Genomic DNA, 15,798 nt, shown 5'->3' with positions numbered 1-15,798 from the left:
GTTGGAGAAAAAAGTGAAGTTTTGAGACAATGAATTGTTCTATTGACTAGACAAGTGCCAAAGGCGAGTAACCTGATTGGCATAATCCCAGCCTCCAAAATGGAGGTCTGGAGTTTGAAGCCCTCCTCCCACAACTTAAAAAAATAAAAATAAATAAAGAAGGGGTTGCTGGGTTATAAGTAGATTGCCGACTTAATTACAGGCATAAATATAATGGTTATGAAGCATAAACAAGACTTCATAACCATCAACCCATCTTGTAAAAAGCTTTTGCTAATTTCTTTGGGCAACTTGTCTTGTAAAAAGTTGTCAAGCATTGTTTGAAAAAAGGGTTCAATTCGTATCTATTTATCCTAGTTAATTTGAATGAGTCAAAACCAAACCAGTTTTGAAGTAGTTTCAAATTGCTCACATAACTGATTCAATCAACCAATTCTAAATAATTTTTAAACAATTTTAACCGATTCAAAACGTATTTCTATTCTAGATTATGTTTGATGAATTATTTTTCTAACAAGATACGATAAAACTAAACATATGCATATAGAGAAAACCTGGGCAACAGCCCATTTGCTCATCGCAAAAAATCAACCCACCAATCAGAGTGCAACATGTCAGCTTGGTTTAGAAAATTACCATGCATCCCGCTGCACCTGAACAACCCATCCAATTCCCCTTTTTTCGTTATCTTCTTCCAATTCTTCTTCCAATTCGAACCCACCACCCGACGGCACCCACTCCATCCCAATCCAAATTCGATGGCACCCCACTCAATCCCGACGGCAAAGAACCGGCACAACTAGGCAAAGAATCCAAATTAAGTGATTTCAGACAGTGTCGATATCGCTTCATAATCTGAGTATAACTCTCTCATCCAAACTCAGATTGAGATGATTCAAGATGCCATAGAACACCAAGAAAAAGCTCTACAACTTTCATGTTTTGAGAGATATTGGCTGCATCAAAGTCGAAATTGGGCTTAAAATTGCTGCACCTACACTATTGACGTTCTAGAACGTTCCTTAGCATGCAATTCTTCAAAAAATTATGTCTGACATTTTTATAGTTCTCAAATTCTATTTACATTTTTCTAAAACATTATTATTTTTTATTGTTTTGATAAGTAACAAGAAGGTGTGAAACAGAGAAAAATTTCTGGGAAAAAAAATTAGCTTCGGTATAGTGCTGGAACGGGGGAGGGAAGGGGAAGGGAAATAATCAGTTGTTTTTCTTCTATTATAAACAATCTCCAATCTTTTATGTGTCGCATTTTGATTGGTGGGCTGTTTTTCCTTCCACAACAATTGGGCTGGTCCAAAGAGTTTCTCATGCATATAATAATTCCGAATTCGATTACGATTTTTCGAACCTTGCCAATTATGAGAGGATCAATGCTCATTAAAAAACATATTATGGGAAGATGCCTTCATCCAAAAAATTAATGAATCTTCTTTCCAACAAAAAAAAATTATATATATATAGCAAAATAATGCAGGATAAACGGACAATATTGGGAACTGATTGTTCCAATACCCCATAGAACAAAATCTTCATCACATCTAAATTTGAGTAACTGGAAGGAAACAGAAGTTCGAAGGCAAGAGGCTCAACCAATAATAATCCTTTAACTAGTTTCGATTCCAACACAATGATCTTTACCACAATTTTGATGCTTATTATTGCTCTAGTTCTTCCTAATTTCATGTTTAACAACTTGGCTAACCATACTGCATGGTTTTGCACATTCATGATACTTCACACTCATGACTCTACCATTTGACTCCACAAAAAGACTTGCCTCATCATTTCCATGCAGATTGACTATCATGATCCGATAGAATCAATCCAACCTCGAAACTCTTATCTCTAAGATCATGTGTTGACTACTCATGATTTCAAAACCCTAAGACAAAGTAACCTCTGGATGAGTCCTGCCTTAGACCTCAATAAACCACTACCATAAGTTCATTTTGTCACAGATTAATGCACAAGGAATCGAAATTAAAACCTTAGCCTTTCATCTCCTGATGCAATCTTACAGTATAATACCATGACGTTCACAAAGACCTACATTTTTTATTCTCTCCAGGGTCAATCCCAGATTAACTACACGAATACATATCCAAATGCTACATCACCAAGCTTTCTAGGACCTCTCATCTTTTTCTAAATACTTGGCGTATGTCTTGTACATGACATGAAGTTCTGCGAAATTATTGAACGCAGTTGATTTTTCTATGAATATCTAAGATTCTAAAGACTATGCACATGTCCATCTACACTATGATCAATGCCCCTCTTACACTTTCAAATTTCTTTTGGATAAGTAACTAAATACTTTTGTCTTAAAATAAAAATGAAAAAAAGTAATAAAGTCAGTACATGAAATTCACCCAATCGCATAATCAAGAACTACACCATATAGAAACTAAATAGCAAAAATCTACTGAAAGAAAGAGGAAAACAAAAGAGCTATAAAAAACATGCTTTGAGCAAACAATAAGTCGAACACAATATTTTGAACGCCAAATAAACTACAGAATTAACAGCCCAGTATCAATCAAAATCTCCTCCGAAGTTTCAAAACTGATAAATCCAAACATTTCTCAAGCCTACCGAGATAAACTAAAGGGCTTAAACGAAAGCTAGAAAAGCCAGGCTCGTCCAGCTTAGAATCCGAGCTTGGTGCGGCGCCAGTGCCTGCGCTTAGCGTTGTACCTGAACGGAATAAAAAAGAAGAAAATTTATCAGGAAAAAATGGAGTTTTCAAACATCTACACCAACTAAATAAACTTTGTTTAAAAAATTGGATTTACGAAAATTGGCAAAATTTTTGGGACCTGATAGTGTTATCGGTACGCATACGGATCCAATGAGGAATGGGTCGGTTCTGCCTCATCTTCTTGGCCAGCTTCTTCTTGATCATGAAGGTCTTGTGTGACGGCTACAAAGAAACCCCACAATATTAGCGAAAACAGATTAAAAAAACGATTTGATAAAGACAGAGAAATAGACAGCCAGCATTCCTTCCATCATTCATTCATTCACTCACCATTTTCGCTGAGGGAGGTCGGTGCCGACGAGAATAGCTGCAGACGGAAACCTAGCGCGACTAGAAAAAACCTTAAATTCGAATTTATATTAACGAGCTCTGGTTTTTTTGATCGGTAAGTTGGGCCTTTGGGTTTGTTGTAGAATGAAATCAACGTCCAAGTTAGGAGTATTATGATATTGGGCTTCTATACCAAGGCCCAAACATAATTCCCAAGACCCATTAGGGCACCGTTTAAAGGGAGCATATATTTTTTGTCTTTCTGAAATTATTCTATTATCGAAACTGCTTGAGACTCGAATATATATTTTAATTTTTCGCATTTACAAATGTGAATGTAAATAAATTTGGCTGAAAAATTTAAGAATGAGGAATTGAGGATCAAAATTTTAAAACTATTTTTTTTTTTTTTGAAAAATTTAGTACTTTTTTTCTTAGAAAAAAAAAATAGAAGTTTTGGGTAGGCTTATAATGGAAATCCAATGCGAACAAACACTAATCCAATGCTCAGGAAAAACTTCTTCTTTTTCTTATCTTCTCTGTACTTATATTGGAACCCTAGTGGGGAGGGGAAGACACAAAGTGAAGGATCGAACTTAAGTGGAAGACTTGCGAATTGATGAAGCACCTGGAACTCGAAACAACGTCATGCACAAGCTGCCTCAACCCACCGTTTGGACTGCTAGGGAAACACACCGTTTAAATAAGAGAAAAGTTAGAGTCGGTTTTTGGTTAAGTGTTTTAGTGTTTATAAATTAAAACGATGCGTTTCATTATTGTCTTTTACTTTAGGGTGAACAATGGTCATTTTATCTAGTTTTTTAGAGTTTGTTACGGGAATGGGTATTTGACAGAAGGGACGCAGTGGAGGTTGGGGTCTTTGAGCATTTTGTGAACGGTTAGTTTGTAATGGAGGAAGGAATTGCCTTGAACCAATTCCAACGTGACTAATCTATGCATTCCTGTATTCCCTTCATCTTCTTCCCCGTGTTCATCTCTGATACATCCATATTACAGTAGCAATACTAAGAATTACTTTCAGGTCCCTAACAAGTGGTATCACTTGAGCACCGACCCTGCCCATATTCACTTTCTGCAACTACAACCCAGAAAATCCATAAACAGCCAACTAGATTTTTCAACCCATTACCCATGTTCCCAAACACGCAACCATACACAGTCCATTCCATTTCCATACCCATACCTACATTTAGCTACAGAAAACCATCCCAACAATACCATGACTAAAGGTACTAGATTCAAACAGAACCAAGAACACATGCAACAACAGATTGATAGCTTGGAGGAAAGCCATCTAGTGACCCAAGCACGCCTCAATACCATAGATGAGAGACTCGACCAACTCACGGAAATGGTTCGCACCTTCGTAGCTCATCAAGGAAACATGGCAAAGGACCTACAAAACTAGTAAGATAATGAGTAGTTGCAGCAAAGGGGACCAAATTTAAGAGGTATTCGCCTAGACTTCCCTAATTTTAATGGAAAGAACACATCCGCATAGATTTTCAAAGCCTCACAATACTTTGAGTTCCATCAAACTACCCCTGCCCAAAAGTTGTTGTTAGCCTCTTATTACATGGAGGGGGAAGTCTTGGTATGGTACCAAGAGGCCTTAGACACTGCCCAGTTTACGAATTGGGAAACCTTGGTACATGCTATGTTGGTTCGTTTCAGACCAACAACATATGACGACCCTATGGAAACCTTGACAAGGTTGAAACAAACCACAACGGTGATAGCCTATAAATCTAGCTTTGAGGCCCTTTCGAATAGGGTGAGGAGACTACCAGACCACCATAAGCTAAGTTGCTTCCTCAACGGGTTGAAGGACGAAATACGGTTGCATTTTCGCATGTTTAACCCCCATAACTTGATTGTAGCACTTGAGTTAACCCAAATTCAAGAAGAGTATCTTGCTAGCACTAAAAAACGAATGAAATTCTTGGGTGAGAAGGCCCCATTCTACTCGGGCAACAATATTAATTCCTATGCACAGTTTGGTGATAGTGCCAATTGCAACCAGAAAAACAGCCCACCCATTAAAAAGTTGTTCTCCATTACGATGGATGAAAAACGTTGAAATGAGTTTTGCTATCATTGCGATGAAAAGTGGAAACCCAATCACGTATGCAATAGCCCAAAAGTTTATTTCCTACAAAAATTCGAGGAGTTGGGGGATATGGAAGAGGGGGAGGAAGCAGTTGTTGTAGCTGCTGATTTGGCTACTAATTTGGACTTAAAATAGAAAGGGGTCATGACGGAACCTGAGATTTCCTTGAATGCAATTATGAGAGCTCCTAATTCAAAAACTATGTGCCTTGTTGGGTGGATTGGGAGCAGTGTTGTTAATACCGTACGGTATCGATCGGTATTTTCCGTACTGGTCACTGGGCCGGTACATGTACTATATTTCGACCTTTATTATTATTATTTTTTCATTTTTTCAAACTATAAGCTCATTTTTTTACCCTCAATTCAAACAAGGCTATTTATAATTTATATATATGTATTTATATACAATTTATTTATATATAGACTATTATTTTGGAATATAATTTATATATATTTATTCATATATCGACTATCCTGAAAATGTATTGATACCGAAATATTTCATTCCAGTGCTTAACCGGTACGACATCCGGTACGGTATTCAAAACATTGATTGGGAGTGCACAAGTGGTGCTTTTGGTAGACTCCAGCTTTACATAGTTTTTTGGACCCATCTATTGCTTGGGCTACGAAGTTGAGTGTCAATGAGGATAAGAAAATTGTTGTCAAAGTAGCAAATGGGCAAATAGTGCAAAGTTTAGGCCACTACAACAAGGTCAAAACGAAAATCCAAGGTATTCAATTCAACCCTTCTTATTATATTTTGCCTATTGGTGGTTATGATATGGTCCTTGGGGTAGATTGGTTGGAAACCCTTGGATCAATTGTGTAGAGTTTTGCTGAATTAAGAAGTATGAAGTTTGAGCACCCAGGTAAAAATGTGGAGCTGTTGGGGTTGAAGTTAGATGGCCTTACAATTGAAAAAGGGGGAAAAGTCATGCTTGCTTCGATGCATAAGAGGAAGGGGTTATGTTTACAACTATTACTTGGGGAAAGTTCTAATAAAACCATGGTTTGGGGGGAAGAGGTCTAGCAACTAATTGCTAAGTTTTCCCAAGTATTTGAAGTACCAAGGGGGTTGCCACCCTCAAGGCCCCAAGACCATAGAATTCCCCTTAAAGATGGAACTCAACCAATGACGGCTAGACCTTACCGTTATCCCCACTACCAAAAATTTGAGATCGAGAAGATCATGGTTGAGTTGTTAGATTCGAGGGTGATAAGGCCTAGCACAAGTCCTTTCTCTTCTCCAGTGCTCTTGGTTCGAAAGACGAATGAGAGTTGTTGTATGTGCGTCGACTATAGGGCTCTTAACCAAGAGACCATAAAGGATAAGTTTCTCATACCCGTTATTGACGAGCTGCTAAATGAATTATATGGGTCGGTTGAGTTTTCAAAGTTGGACTTGAGGTCCAGATACCACCAAATCAGGGTGGTACCCGAGGATGTGGCAAAAACAGCTTTTAGGACTCACGAGGGACACTACAAATTTCCCGTGATGCCCTTTGGGTTGACTAACACCCCATCAACCTTTCAAGGGTTGATAAATGATGTTTTTCGGCCCTATTTGAGGCGGTTTGTACTAGTATTTTTTAATGATATCCTAGTATACAACAAGTGTTAGGCAGATCATTTGGAGCATTTGGGGGTAGTATTGGAAGTGTTGAAGAAAAATCAGCTATATGCCAAACTGTCAAAGTGCCAATTTGGGGTTATTGAGGTGGATTATTTGAGGCACGTGATCAATCAAAAAGGGTTATGGTTGATTCCCGTAAAGTGGCTGCCATGTTAGATTGGCTTACACCGGTGAATGTTAAATCCTTACGGAGTTTTTTGGGTTTGACGGGGTACTACCGCAAGTTCATAAAGGGATATGGAACGATTGCTACCCCACTAACAGATTTATTAAAACAATGTCTTTGTGTGGAATGATGAGGCAATGAAGGCTTTTAATGAGATGAAATTGGTTGTGACACAACCTCCAGTTCTTAGACTCCCTGATTTTTCTAAGTAATTCATGATTGAGTGTGATGCAAGCGGGAAGGGGATGGGGGCATTTTTATTGCAAGCTAGGCAGGCCCTTGCTTACATGAGCCAGGCATTGAAGGGTAAGAAACTCTCCTTTCCACTTATGAGAAGGAGCTCCTAGCCTTGGTGACAACTGTAAGGAAGTGGAGGCCCTATTTCTTAGGGCAATCATTTGTAGTAAAAACTGACTAGCAGACCCTAAAGTTTTTGTTGGAGCAACGGATGGGGACCAAAGCTCAACAAAAATGGGTATGTAAGTTAATTGGGTATGACTTTGCAATTGTGTATAAGCAAGGGAAGAAAAATGTTGTGGCGGATGTGTAATGCCCAATTCCACCACCCCCACCCCCACCCCCACTGAGTTTTGCATCATTTCAAGCACTCCACACATTTCCTCTTTCGGTGGAACATCATTATTAATCGACCGTTGAGGACTTTATGCATATTTCTAAAACATTTCACTTGGATGCTTTGTGTGTATTACTAGAACTTATGGCCTTGCCGCTACACCACATTTTCCACCGTTTCTACACTCATAAACGGCCAACCACGAGCACACAGCCTCTCCACGTTGTGAGTCACCAACCACCACAATCATAAACTGCCACAGTGAGCCACTGCATCTCCTCTCCCTCCACCGTAAGTTGCACCCTCACGAACTCCCCACAACCCACGACCTCAAGCCATGCACAGCAGCCCTTGTCCAACGCTACATCGTAGCCTTCCTCGTGCATCACCACCATCACCGTGAGCCACTGCCTCGCCACCCCGAAGCAAAACCAACCACTACAAGCCTCCACCAGAACCATCAAAATAAGTTGCAGCAACGCCCCCTGTTTTGCTTTACCGAAATAGAGGAAGTGATCTTCCCCACCGTGAGCCTCAAGCCATCCACCCACGCCGCCAGCCGCCACCCCGTCGTCCCCTCATGGCACACAGAAAGTGCACCCGACACCTCTCGCCACCCGAAGTCGCCACTCTCGCTCGGTAAGGTCACGCCGTGATCACCCTCTCGTGCATCTCTCACTTCGTGTTCCTCTCTCTTGCTCATCGCTCTCTCTTTCTCTCTCAACCAGTGTTCAGCTGCCTCCCTCACCACCGTCGACCTCAACTAGCTCTCTGTGCAGCCACTCATTCCTGTCCCTCTCAGTAAGCCTTTGCCGCCTCACCACCTTCGTCTCTCATTGTTTTAGTTTCTTTTGTAGTTTACTCAAAAGGGAAACATATATTATATGCATCGGTTAACCTAGTAAGAGAGGGATTATTACCGTTATGCCCATTTTATCATGAAAGCATTAATCAACTATGGGTTTTGGAGGAATTTCACGTGAGTTGCAATTTTTATTTAAACTTAATCGTATGCGGGCTTATAATATTAAGTCGGTATACTAGTGTTTTTAATAGAATAATTATAGGTTGATTATGTTTTGGTCTTTATATATTAAACTCACTTTGAGTGAGTTTTGTTTTAAATACAAGAATTTATTCAGTAAATAAATAAATATTTGAGAAATATTATTAGTATTATTATATTTTTGTTTAGAAGTACATAGTAGTGCAAGATTTTATTTTGAACTCTTTAAAGAGAAAACTAATTAGTCTATTTTTATTAAACGAAATCTTTGCTCTCCTACTTTAATCAGTTTTGTTATAATAAATCTTTAAAGCATAAATGTATTTTGTGGCATAGTTGTATTTAATACTAATATTATTATACAATTTTAGAAATAACTTAGAGTTTAGTAGTCAGAGAAATTAAGTTGGATATTGAGGAATTTGGAAAGTGACGATATTTTTAGGGATTGAAAATTTAAGTTTTTGGAAGAATTAAAATAGATTATTTTAGCATCTTAGGCTTGAATATTGATATACGTGTTCGATTGAAAATTTACTGAAATTATGTGATTATTTTATAGGTGACGATTAATATTTGTTCGGCATTGTTGATTATTTTTTCAAAAGGCTAAGAAGTCTAAGTAAGCGGGGTTCCTATACTAGTCTTTGCATAAAAAGAAAATGGAACGATGTTGATTTGAAAATATGCATGTTTGTTTTGACAAGAAATCTGAAAACAACCTCAATTATGTGTTTATGCATATGCATGAAAGATGTATAAGAGAAAATATTTTCTGTCATGACTGGTGTATACATGAGTTAATTTTGATACATTCTGTTTTTGAATTATGCAAAATGAGCGAATATGAAATTTATGAAAATTTGTCCATGTGATGTGAAAATGTTCTGAAACTGTTTTTGAATATATGAAAATATCTGAATTTGTTTAGTACTCTATTTTGGATATGTTATGACATTTGGAAATCTTGGCATGAGATTCTGATTCTGTATTATGATTAAGTCTGATTATGATGTTCTGCTCGGTTTCCTTTACAGCCCAACCACGGGTATAATGGTGGTTTATAATCCTATCACGGGAGTTAAACATGGTATACGGTCCAACCACAAGTATAATGGTGGTTTATAACCTTACCACGAGGATGAAACATGGTATACGGTCCAACCACGAGTGTAATGGTGGTTTATAACCTTACCACGGGGGTTAAACATGGTATCAATTTTAACATGATGCTCCGATATGATGAAGATGGGGTCTCAGATTTTGATATGTCAAAGAATTTTGAATAAGAAAGTTTTCTGAAAACTTCGCTATGAAAGTTTTGGTAACATGATTTGATTTTTGCATTCTGAAAGTAAATGTTTCTGTTTTTGCATTCTGAAAGTAAATGTTTATGATTTTGCCTTCTGAAAGTAAATATTTTTGTTCCGCCTTCTGAATTCTAAAAATGCCCATGTTTACATACTAGTATATGTTCTCTGCTTACTGAGTTGTTGATAACTCGCTCCTTATCTCCACAATATTTTTCAAATGATTATGATGGTCCTGCTGGCAAGTAAGAGTAGGCTGTGTTAGATAAATTGTGAAGTTTGTAGAAGAATAAGTACTCGAGGGTACAAGGATTTATTTGAGAGTCTCTTTAGTTGATTTATGATTTTATATTATTTTGGTACTAAAAGTCGTGGGAAATTTGAGACTGTGTGGAATTCTAATTTATTTCTTTGAAGTAGTCAATCAGTGTCTTGATGGAGGGACATATATTTCTGGTTTGAATAAATGAATTTTGTATTTTGATAGAATACTAGTGTATAAATCTGTTATGGAAGATGATGTTAGGTTACAAGAGCTAACTCTCCGGATTTTCGGGTACGGGGGGTTACGGGATGCCTTGTCGAGAAAAGGGGAAATGGATGAGTTGAATGTGGGATCCTTGGCCATGATATCATTTCTAACACCCGAATGAGTAGAGGAACTCAAGGTAAGTTATGAAGGGTCAAGTGAGCTAAGGGAGGTCCTCAAAAATCTCAAGGAAGACACGGTTCCTGTTAAGAGTTATAAATTACAGCAGAGGTTGATATTAAAAAAAGGGAGAATTGTTCTTGCAACAGATTCTGCCTTTAAGAGTATAGTGTTGCAACATATTCATGATCATCCTCTAGGGGGGGCATTCGGGATATTTAAAGACCCACCAACGTGCTAAAAGAGATTTTTATTGGGATGGGATGAAGAATGAAATAAAAAGATGGGTACGGGAATGTGAACTCTACCAAGCAGTGATGTACGAGACAACACCACCTACAGGGTTGCTATAGCCTCTACCAATCCCTCAGCAAGTTTGGACAGATAAATTCTATGGATTTCATAGAAGGGCTACCCATGTCGAGTGGGTTTACTGTGATCCTAGTTATGGTTGATAGGTTCACCAAGTTTGGACACTTCATACCGCTATCCCATCTTTATACGACAACTATTGTGGCTAATTTGTTTATGATTCATGTGTTTAAGTTGCATGAGTTACCTCGTACTATTGTTACTGACCGAGATCCAGTGTTTGTGAGTTCCTTTTGGCAAGCTTTCTCTTCACTACAAGGGTCAACTTTGAATCACATCTCTGCCTACCACCTGCAATCGGATGGGCAGACAAAAGCCTTAAACAAGTGCCTTGAAGCCTACCTAAGATGTTATGCTGGGGTTAAGCCTCAGAGATGGTCACTGTGGCTGCTCTTTGCAGAATGGTGGTATAACAGCACCTATCACACAACCACCAAAATGACACTGTTTCAAGCACTATATGGCTACCCACCACCACAATTGTTATCCTATGTTCTCGGGACCTCCTCAAATCAAATAGTGGACCAGACCTTACAAAACAGAGACCAAATCCTAAGGCTATTGAAGGAAAATCTCGAAAGTGCAAGAAACAGGATGAAAACATAGGCAAATAAACATAGAACCGAGAGAAAGTTTGAGGAAGGGGATTGGGTGTACTTTCGGTTGCAACCCCATTGCCGCAATTTGAAGCTTTCTCCCTGTTATTATGAGCCTTTCTAGGTGGAGAAAAAGGGTGGGAAAGGTGGCGTACCGCCTCAAGCTGTTGGAGTTCTCTCGGATTCATCCCACCTTCCACGTGTCGTGTCTAAAAAAGAAGGTGGGAACCTCGATCTAGCTACTGGTGACTCTACCTCCAGTCGACGTAAATGGAGAGGTTCAACTTGAGCCAAAATCGACTGTGGATTGGCGATTGAAGAGGGAGGGAGACCGAGGAATCATTGAGGTTTTGGTGAAATGGAGGGGAACGATGGAAGATGAGAACACTTGGGAGAAGCTTTGGAAGCTTTAGCAGCTCTACCCCCACCTTGTGGGCAAGGTGTTGTGAAAAAATGAGGAGTTGTTGAAACCCTAGGGGCGGAGGGGAAGACACAAAGTGAAGGATCGAACTGAAGTGGAATACTTGCGAACTGATGAAGCACTTGGAACTCGAAACGACATCATGCACAAGTTGCTTCAACACACCGTTTAAATAAGAGAAAAGTTAGAGTCCTTTTTTGGTGAAGTGTTGTTTGTAATACATAGTGTTTTAGTGTTTATAAACTAAAAAGATGCGTTTCATTATTATCTTTCATTTCAGAGTGAACAGTGGTCATGTTATCTAGTTTTCTAGTGTTTGTTACGGGAAGGGGTATTTGACATAAGGGATGCAATGGAGGTTGGGGTCTTTGAGCATTTTGTGAACGGTTAATTTGTAATGAAGGAAGGAATTGCCTCAAACCAATTCCAACGTGACTAACCTATGCATTTCAGTATTCCCTTCATCTTATTCCCTGTGTTCATATCTGATACATCCATATTACAGTAGCAATACTAAGAATTACATTCAGGTCCCTAACAACTTAGCAATCCAAACACTATAGAAATCGCTGCAGGACCTTCTCTTTCCCATTGCTTTCTTCTCTACATGTTCGATTAGGGTTTGTGACTATTGTTGTGTCAGATTGGGTCATTCACTCCCACGGTTGTAATTTGTCCGTTAGAGCCTACAAGGATGCCTCGCACATCCAAAAGAAAAGCGGCCCCATTTAATTTGTTATCGTTAAATGGTTCAGAAATTTTTATACAAATTGGTAAATAATATATTTAGAAAACTAACAACCTTCTCTTTATTATCCTAACGAATATTTAAGGAGAGGAGCTGAGAGCAGAGAATTCATGAGAAAGCAACTTGAAACAGCTTGAGCTATTAAGGTATTAACATAAGAAAGAAAGAAAGAAAGAAAGAAAATGATTATGAAGTTTATTTACTGTGGTTTTTCTTTCCAAACAAACAAGGGTTAGAACTAGAAGGTCTCTATTGGGGACGCCAACTACAATGGTGTGTTCCCTATAATGTTTTGAGTGATTAGAAAATAATGTTTTTGTGTTTTTTCAATTAGGTTGCATCCTGCTTATATGCCTCGACACTTTTTACGGCAAGAAACTTGGCACTACTCAGTATAGTCCAAAGGTAAAAGTGACACCAGTTAGGAAAATCTAAGTTAGAAAAAAAAAAGCATATTAGAAAGTGTAATGCATATATACATTAGGATGGTTTTAAGAACACAATTTCAAAAGAATAATGCTACATGTACATACAACTTTATGCAATATTGTATGTATTAAGTTACAAACCCATTTTGGTCAATTTTTCTTTTTTAATTCAAATTTAGAATTTCGAGTTTAAAATCTCTATGATTTCTTTTTTAATTCAAATTTAATTCAACTTTATGCACATGAACGTGACTTCATAACCATGAACCCATCTTGTAAAAGGTTGTCGAGCATTGCTTGAAAAAAGGGTTTTCAATTCATCTCTATTTATCCTATTTAATTTGAATGTCTCAAAACCAAACCAGTTTTGAAGTAGTTTTCAAATTGATCACAGAACCGATTCAATCAACCAATTCTAAATATTTTTGAACAATTTTAACCGATTCAAAAGGTGTTTCTATTCTGGATTCTGTTTGACGAATTATTTTTCTAATAAAATAAGATAAAACTAAACATATGCATATAACAATTCCGAATTCAATTCAGATTTTTCGAACATTGCCAATTATGAAAGGATCAATGCTCATTAAAAAAAATAAAAAACATTATGGGAAGATGGCTTCATGATTTCATCCAAAAAATTAATGAATCTTCTTACCAACAAAAAATATATATAGCAATATAATGAAGGATAAACTGGCAAAATATTGGGAACTGATTGATCCAATACCCCCAGAGAACATTAGCTTCATTTCACATCTAAATTTGAGTAACTGGAAACTGAAGTTCAAAGGCGAGAGAGGCTCAACCAACAATAATCCTTTTTTGATAAGTAACCAACAATAATCCTTTAACTAGTTTTGATTCCAACACAATGATCTTTACCTCAATCTTGATGCTTATTATTGCTCTAGTTCTTCCAAATTTCACGTTTAACAACTTGGCTAACCTTGCTGCATAGTTTTGCACATGCATGATCCTTTACATTTATGCCTCTACATTTGACTCCACAAAAAGACTTGCCTCATCATTTCCATGCAGATTGACTATCATGATCCGACAGAATCAATCCAACTTCAAAACCATCTCTCTCAGATCATGTGTTGACTACTCATGATTTCAAAACCCAAACACAAAGTAACCTCTGGATGAGTCCTGCCTTAGACCTCAATAAACCACTACCAAAAGCTCATTTTGTCACAGATTAATGAACAAGAAATCAAAATTAAAACCTTCACCTTTCATCTCCTGATGCAATCTTACAATATAATACCAAGACAATCACAAAGTCCTACATTTTGTAACTACATGAATACATATCCAAATGCTATATCACCAAGCTTTCTAGGACCTCTCATCTTTTTCTAAATATTTGGCGTATGTCTTGTACATGACATGAAGTTCTGAGAAAATATTGAACACAGTTGATTTTTCTATGAACCTCTAAGATTCTAAAAACTATGCACATGTCCATCTAGACTATGATCAAATGCCCCTCTTACACTAAAATGTTTTTTGGAAAAGTAACTAAATACTTGTCTTAAAATAAAAATGAAAAAAAGAAATAAAGTCGGTACACGAAATTCACCCAATTGCATAATCAAGAACTGCATAAATTAATATCCAAACGCTACATCACCAAGCTTTCTAGGACCTCTCATCTTTTTCTAAATATTTGGCATGTCTTATACATGACATGAAGTTCTAAGATCACAGTTACATGACTATGAACAAATGCCCCTCTTACTTTCAAATTTTTTTTGTATAAGTCACTAAATACTTGTCTTAAAATAAAAAATGAAAAAAAGTAATAAAGTCAGTACACAAAATTCACCCAATTGCATAATCAAGAACAACACCGCATAGAAACTAAATAGCAAAAATCTACTAAAAAAAAGAGGAAAAAAAGAGCTATAAAAAACATGCTTGGGCAAACAATAAGTCGAACACAATATTTTGAACGCCAAATAAACTACAGAATTAACAGCCCAATATCAATCAAAATCTCCTCCGAAGTTTCACAACTGATAAATCCAAACATTTCTCAAGCCTACCGAGATAAACTAAAGGGCTTAAACAAAAGCTAGAAAAGCCAGGCTCATGCAGCTTAGAATCCGAGCTTGGTGCGGCGCCAGTGCCTGCGCTTAGCGTTGTACCTGAACGGAATAAAAAAGAGGAAAATTTATCAGGAAAAAATTGAGTTTTCAAACAACTACACCAACTAAATAATCTTTGTTTAAAAAATTTGATTTAAGAAAATTGGAAAAATTTTAGGGACCTGATAGTGTTATCGGTACGCATACGGATCCAGTGAGGAATTGGTCGGTTCTGCCTCATCTTCTTGGCCAGCTTCTTCTTGATCATGAAGGTCTTGTGTGACGGCTACAAAGAAACAACACAATATTAGCGAAACCACATAAGCAAACGAGTTGATAAAGACAGAAAGATAGACAGCCAGCATTCCTTCCTTCATTCATTCACTCACCATTTTCGCTGAGGGAGGGAGGTGCCGACGAAAAGAGCTGCAGACGGAAACCCTAGCGCGACTAGAAAAAACCTTAAAATTCGCGTCTTTATGGTAACGAGCTCTGGTTTTTTTGGATCGGTAAGTTGGGCCTTTGGATTTGTTTTAGAATGAAATCAACGTCCAAGTTAGGAGTAATATTGAATTGGGCTTCTGTACGAAGGCCCAAGTAGAATTCCCAAG

At 37.6% G+C, this 15,798-nt stretch overlaps 2 protein-coding genes across 2 annotated transcripts; both read right to left on the bottom strand.

Annotated features, from left to right (window-relative positions):
• Positions 1–2,424: 2,424 nt before the first annotated feature.
• LOC109019495 (60S ribosomal protein L39-3) lies at positions 2,425–3,171 on the bottom strand. Its single transcript, XM_019001780.2, has 3 exons — positions 3,053–3,171; positions 2,841–2,944; positions 2,425–2,718 (listed from the first exon to the last, which is right to left on the bottom strand). Exons 1-3 carry the CDS (start codon positions 3,053–3,055, stop codon positions 2,670–2,672), a joined length of 156 nt encoding a protein of 51 aa, XP_018857325.1. The 5' UTR covers positions 3,056–3,171; the 3' UTR covers positions 2,425–2,669.
• Positions 3,172–14,956: 11,785 nt separating this feature from the next.
• Positions 14,957–15,708, bottom strand: LOC109019494 (60S ribosomal protein L39-3). Its single transcript, XM_019001779.2, has 3 exons — positions 15,577–15,708; positions 15,370–15,473; positions 14,957–15,247 (listed from the first exon to the last, which is right to left on the bottom strand). Exons 1-3 carry the CDS (start codon positions 15,577–15,579, stop codon positions 15,199–15,201), a joined length of 156 nt encoding a protein of 51 aa, XP_018857324.1. The 5' UTR covers positions 15,580–15,708; the 3' UTR covers positions 14,957–15,198.
• Between the last annotated feature and the right edge of the window lie 90 nt (positions 15,709–15,798).

The sequence above is a fragment of the Juglans regia genome, chromosome 6, assembly GCF_001411555.2.
Source record: "Juglans regia cultivar Chandler chromosome 6, Walnut 2.0, whole genome shotgun sequence".
In the NCBI taxonomy this organism is placed as follows: domain Eukaryota; kingdom Viridiplantae; phylum Streptophyta; class Magnoliopsida; order Fagales; family Juglandaceae; genus Juglans; species Juglans regia.
This window is presented reverse-complemented; position numbering and strand designations above follow the sequence as displayed.